The sequence below is a fragment of the Dermochelys coriacea genome, chromosome 15 (assembly GCF_009764565.3).
Source record: "Dermochelys coriacea isolate rDerCor1 chromosome 15, rDerCor1.pri.v4, whole genome shotgun sequence".
Lineage (NCBI taxonomy): Eukaryota > Metazoa > Chordata > Testudines > Dermochelyidae > Dermochelys > Dermochelys coriacea.
In genome coordinates, this window is record NC_050082.1 from 11,675,905 (window position 1) to 11,681,910 (window position 6,006).

The window sequence follows — 6,006 nt, forward strand, 5'->3', positions numbered from 1 at the left end:
AAAGTTGGCACTCACGCCCACCAGCTCCAATAAGGTTTTTGACAGCGGTTAGGGGTCAGACATGTCTTCTGGTAGCCACTGAAATCTTTGCCAAAAATATGCATGAATAGTTCCCTAAAATTAAGGCTGCAGTACTGTTTACATTCAAATATCTCTAATGGATGATCCTGCAATAAATTCAGTAATAGTAGCTCCGGGCATGCCAGAGAATACATTGGATTTATAATATATGGCACACTGCCATTATGTTCTGCAAGAAATTCCTGGCAGCATGGTTAAAAAAAATGACACATGAAAGGTATCATTTTTTTTCTTATACACTAAAGCCCTTTTATATCACTCTGGCAATGTTAAGGGGCTTATGTGAGTGTAATGTAATTTATTTCATGTTAAGGTCTGTTTACGCTGCTATCTGTGACTATTTGTATGTTAAACTATTCTGCTCCGAAAAGGATATACCAAGAATCCTGCTTGCCTTTAACATTTCAACACACTGTCAACTCTGAAGAACAGTCAATCAACGAAAAGCAAAGGGACAGTGTGATACTCAAATACATGCTTGAAAATAAATACACAGTGATATGTCTAATTTTAGGCCTGCTAGCCTTGACAGCAACTCTTTAAACATATAATTCTGCTATGACCCAATTGGCATAATTTCTTCCTGCAACATTTTCTTCTCTCACAAGTGCCACAAAATGCTATTTATATCTTGACTACAGAGCTAAATGAATAAGTACCCTGATAGATCAGGACATACTAAAGAGTCACATTGCAAGCCACCTTCTCATTAGATGTGAAAGTCTACTGGATGACTAATAGAACAAAATAATGCAGAAAAAAAAATTTAAATTTTACTTGAAAATCCTTTTATCTGATAGATACGTGATCTACTACACCTTAATGGTGATCACATAAAAGTTGTTTTTTTTGTTTTCCACTGGATTGCTCTGCTATAAACTGATGTATTCACCTCAAACTTCACAATGGGCTGCATTCACATAAAAGTTCTCTTCTATAATTCAAGCATGCTCACTCAGCATTTTTTTTTTTAACATTCTCTCAATGCCTTTTAAGCACCACTAATGTGATGGAAGTCTTCCACTTGAAATTTGGTATGTTTTCCCTTGTCTTAATATAATGGATTTTAAATGGATATTTCCTGTAGATACTATTGTAATTCCAAACTCTGACACAAATCAGTATTTTTAAAAACTGTGGACAAAAGGATCAAAAATCAGGGCCAAACCCATAAGACAAAAAGAAGACAGAAAACTAAAAATGTCTGTAGTTAGACTAAAGAAAACATTTAAAAAGTATAATGAATTATCCCACTATTATTTCAAGTCAGAGACAAATTCTTATGATTGAACTCCTAGGGCTACATGCTGTACTCCACTTCCTGAGAGATGCAGCCCAACAAGATTGGTGGGGGGCAAAGATGCAGTTTTGTTATGTTTGCACCCTATGAATTCTAGGCTGCTAGAGGGTTGAAACAGCAGCCCATAGCCTAGGCACAGTAGCCCAGAACCCTTGGAGCACTTGATATTATGGGCGTGCTCCTTCTGCCACTGATATGCCCCCTACACCAGGGCTTGCGAGTAGGGTGAGGTGAGGGATATTTACACAGATCTGCATTATCCTTGCACTGGAGAAATTTTCCCCAAGCCTCTTGCAGCTCCTGTGTGGCCCCTTTGAGTTGCCAGAGTAGTGTATGGGGGCTGGAATAGTAGCCAAAGTCAGCCCCCTAATATTAAGAGAGAGAATAAGGAGCCTCTTTAATGCAATATCACTCATGGGAATTCCTGAAATCCAAATTTGAGGGCTGAAATCCTGCAAATTCTTACTCAAGAGAGTAGCCTTACGCATGCAAGCAATCTCACTCAAGTCAATGGAATATGCCTGGTGAGTAAGAGTTTGCAAGATCAGACCCAAAAGAAAAAAACATACATTGCTTTTCTGACACATTACAATAGAACCTTGTTTCAACATGATCTGTGAACTGAGTGAGCCGTTATCTTTTAAAAGTAAGAACTCACACTGCTATTACAAAACCTGCAAACAATTTAAAAAGTGAGAACAGCATCATCATGCAGTATAATTGTCCCTCACTCAAAAGCAGCAAGACATTCTTTTAAAGTCTTCAGATGTAACTCAATGATAAATTACAAAAATAAGACACTACTTATTTTTGCTGATCTTATTTTCTTTACTTAAAGTTATTTCTCATTAATGGAATTTTAAGGAAACTGAAAAAATTTAAGCTGTAAATTATTTTGGAATAAGGTACATTCAGCTATCTGCTTTGGCCTCCTTAAGTATTTAATCATTTGAAATTCATACGTAAATTGACCTGGAAAGATTAAGATGCCAGAGCACCTTATCTATCCTTCTGAAATAAATACTTTGAATTAAAAAAAAAAATCCTACCTGCTGGTACCTCTGCCATTATTTCAAATGCCCGGTGCATGTTTCTCCGACAGATATCCACTGGATCATTCAAGAGCTGGGACAGGGCAGGAATGACTCCGTTTTCTATAAAGCCATCCCTACAAACAGAAAGCTGGGTTTATGGGAGATTTAATTAGGCAAAACAAAACTCATAAATCCTACCAATGTGTAATAATCTCACTGACATTCTGTTCTAAATCTTAACACACTCCAACAATCTTGATGAAACTTGGAAACTGCTGCTGAATATTCTTCACTTAAACTTTAGCTACCATCTCCACTCCCCAGTACCATCCAGTAAACTCTGGGGAATATACTTACCTGCTAACATTATGAGTAGCCATTATATAAAGGACTTCGGTTGTTTTTTCTCGAACAGTGCTATCTTCGTCTAGAAGCAAATATTTCAGATTATCCAGGAATCCTAAAAGACAGAATAGATTTTTTTTAACATTTCTTTACTTCAGGGTTAGTTTTTTAAAATAGCAATGATTGGGTCAAACTCTGGCACTAACACATCAAGAAAGAAAGTGACTTCCAGAGTTGAAGATTTACCACCAAAAATGCCATGCCACGAATCTCCCAGTGTTGAAATTTCACAGCTGTAGTGTATGAGTTATTGCTGTAATATGCTTAACACAGCTAGCATCACTAAGGGCATGATTCAAAACCCAGTGAAGACAATGGAAAGATTTTTGTTAGCTTCAGTGGGCACTGGATCAGGCCATAAGCAATTAGGCTGCTCTGTTCTGCACTAGTTAAGGCCCTAATCTGCAAATACTTATGCATTTGCTTAACTCTAAGCTTTTAAGCCAAAAGTAAACCCACTAAGGCAGGCAGGCATTCTCAAACTTTTTTGCTGGACCCCCTTTGAAAATATTTCAGGCTGTGATGACTGAGCCCTCCCCGCACTCCCCCCCCAATACCATTCCACCAATGGGCGGCAGGTATCATATAGGCTGGGGAGGCTGTGCGTCTCCAAACAGCCAGGCTCATGCTCTGCGCCTCCCCTGTGCAGTGGTCCCAGGGCTGGGGCCACACCGCCCATCCTCCCAGCACTCTGGGGCTGGGGCCACATCGCCCAGCACTCCGGAGCCGGCAGCCACGGGGGGTTGGGAGGGTGTAGAAGGGGCAGGGGGGTTCACGCACTGCCCATGATGCCACCATTACTTCTGCACTGTTGCTAGCGGTGGCGCAGCCTTCCGAACTGGGTGCCCAACCATTACAACACTAAAGTCAATGGAGCTACTCATGTGACTAAGAACATACATGTTTGTAGGATTGGAGCCTAAAATTTTTGGACTTTTTTCAAGGGTAGCCCCAAGCAGAAGTTATGTGAAGAAGAAATGAACTTGATTTCCCTACTTGGCAATACATTTACTAGGCCATTATTAGTGGGGGGTGGAGGACAGGCAGTATACCTGGTAGCAAGGGCAGAATATGAGTCTCACATTATTACCTTTGCTACTGTAGTTCAGATTAAAAAATAACTTGATAGGTTCCAAATGGGATGACCAGTATTCCTGGCTAGAGGAAATATCAGCAGAGGAAGGACTTCAAGGATAGCAATGGGGCATGGAGATTAGAATGGTGGCAGAGCTGAGGCAAATTCCTTCTTTAGTTTAAGTTAAACTAGCTGTAGGTATGCAGTCCCGAAGTGCCAAAAAAATGCATAGGGGACTGAATTCAATGGAGCTGTGCCAGAGCTGAGTTGGGGTTTGTTTGTGGAGGTTTTTTTAAATGACTGTTTTCAGCAGGAGCTCATTTAACCTGCCCACACCAGGGGAAAATATTGATCCAAATCTGGGGAAAACAGAGGTGCTAAGATACAATGCAGATGACTCTGTTATAATATTCATAGTTTTGTAAGCCTGACAAATATTTTATTCCATATTATTTAAAAGTTCATCAGAGTAGACCCTGATCCTGCAATGTGAACTGATGGTTTGGACTGTTACAACTGTGCAGAATGCCAATGAGGTCAACAGGATTCCACATGAATGTAAATGTCAGCACTATCTGATCTACGGGGGTAGTTTTCCATGAGTAGACTTTATCCCTGTGCAAAGCCCCAATGAAGTCAGTAGATCTGCACATGTCCAACTGCACAGAAATGCCTGGATGCTCGGGGACTCCGAGAACAATAGTTCCACCCTCAGAAACACTGTAGGAAGAAAGTTAAGATAACCTACAAATAAAAAATAGTGGGTTTGTGCCCTATTTTCTTGCTGTATGCTAGTCTGAAAGGTTTTTCTTCCCCCAGCCATTTTGGGGGGGGGGTTACATTTTTTACATATTATAAGTCAGGTCTCCCTTACTTTTTGTCTCATTTACTACAGGAGAACTGGTAGCATTAAGATAGCAGAAATCCCATGCACGTAAAATTTAATTAATGCATAGGGAAAGTCTTTTTCTCTTGGACTATTTACAACTTTTTAAAAACATTTGCTAAGCCAGGGCATGTGAGGCATGATGTTCCTTGTATTTCTGAGGTAAAAAACAAGCAGGAATAAAATGAAAACCTTTACAGGGCTTTTGTACATTCCAAAGAAACAAACAAAACCACTTTTCCCCTTTCCCAGGGCCAGATATTCTGGAAATCTGTGATATCAGAGATCACTTACCTAGTTTTATGGCTTGGTAGACATTCTCTGGGTCATGCACCAGGTCACATAGGGCCATCAGTGCCCTCTGCCGGGTCAGCAGCTCAGGGGACTGTAACTCCTCATTCAGTTTACGTAGGGCCCTCTCCCCAAAAGCAATAGGGGCTTTAGTGGGGTCAGTGTCGGGGGGCAGTTTGGCTGAGATACGAGCATGTGCCATCCCTAGGTAGGAAGGGATGGCTTCCCTCTGTTCGCTAAAGACACCCCAAAAATCACTCTCCCAGAGGGGGTGGCTAAAGTACCCGAGGAGGCAGGAGCTCCTGCTTTCCAGCCACACCAAGCTCCCAGTCCTGCCTCTGGGAAGGAGTCAAACGGTGACGAGTCTAGGACAGAGGATGGTGGGGGGCAGGGGGGAGGACGCGCCCCCCCCCCCCGTTTAATTCTGTCTCTGTCGAATTCTGCGGCGCTGTCTCGGCTGGTCGGTTTGGGTCTGACTGGTGTAAAGCCAAAAAACGCGAGCAACCCCCCCCCCCCCCGGAGAGGTTTACAATGGGGTAGCTGGGGGAAAGGGGCTTTTCCCGCCCTCCAGAAACATTGAAAACCGCCCCTCTGGCCGAATTACGGGGGCGGGGTCGTTTTCAGGGCACCCCCGAAGCCGTTGGTTTGGTCTGAAGTTTAAAAACAACACCTCGTAAGGGTCTGTCCTGTTTAAAAAAAATCCCAACCCGAACGGAGCCACGTGGGTCCCCCCCCCTGCCCGCCGGGCTCCGCTCCTCGGCCCCCTGCGCCGCGCCTGGCCCCGCTCACTGGGGCCCGGGCCGGCGCCGGTTGCTAAGCAGCGGAGACGCTCTTTGTGTGCGCTGGGCTCTGTGAATAGGTAACTGCGGGGCCTGCCACTGCAGGCTACCGGCCTGCGCAAACAGCGCAGCTAAGGCATTCTCCGCCCGCTGCT

The 6,006-nt window shown here is 43.1% G+C and overlaps 1 protein-coding gene across 1 annotated transcript in view; it reads right to left on the reverse strand.

Annotated features, from left to right (window-relative positions):
• RSPH14 (radial spoke head 14 homolog) overlaps positions 1-5,849 on the reverse strand; it is a 195,845-nt gene extending 189,996 nt beyond the window's left edge. The window contains exons 1-3 of the mRNA XM_038373917.2: positions 5,076-5,849; positions 2,773-2,875; positions 2,431-2,549 (exon numbers count right to left, since the gene is read on the reverse strand). Coding sequence (XP_038229845.1) covers positions 2,431-2,549; positions 2,773-2,875; positions 5,076-5,274 — 421 coding nt within the window. The 5' untranslated portion in view covers positions 5,275-5,849. The remainder of the gene's footprint in view (positions 1-2,430; positions 2,550-2,772; positions 2,876-5,075) is intronic.
• Positions 5,850-6,006: the final 157 nt, after the last annotated feature.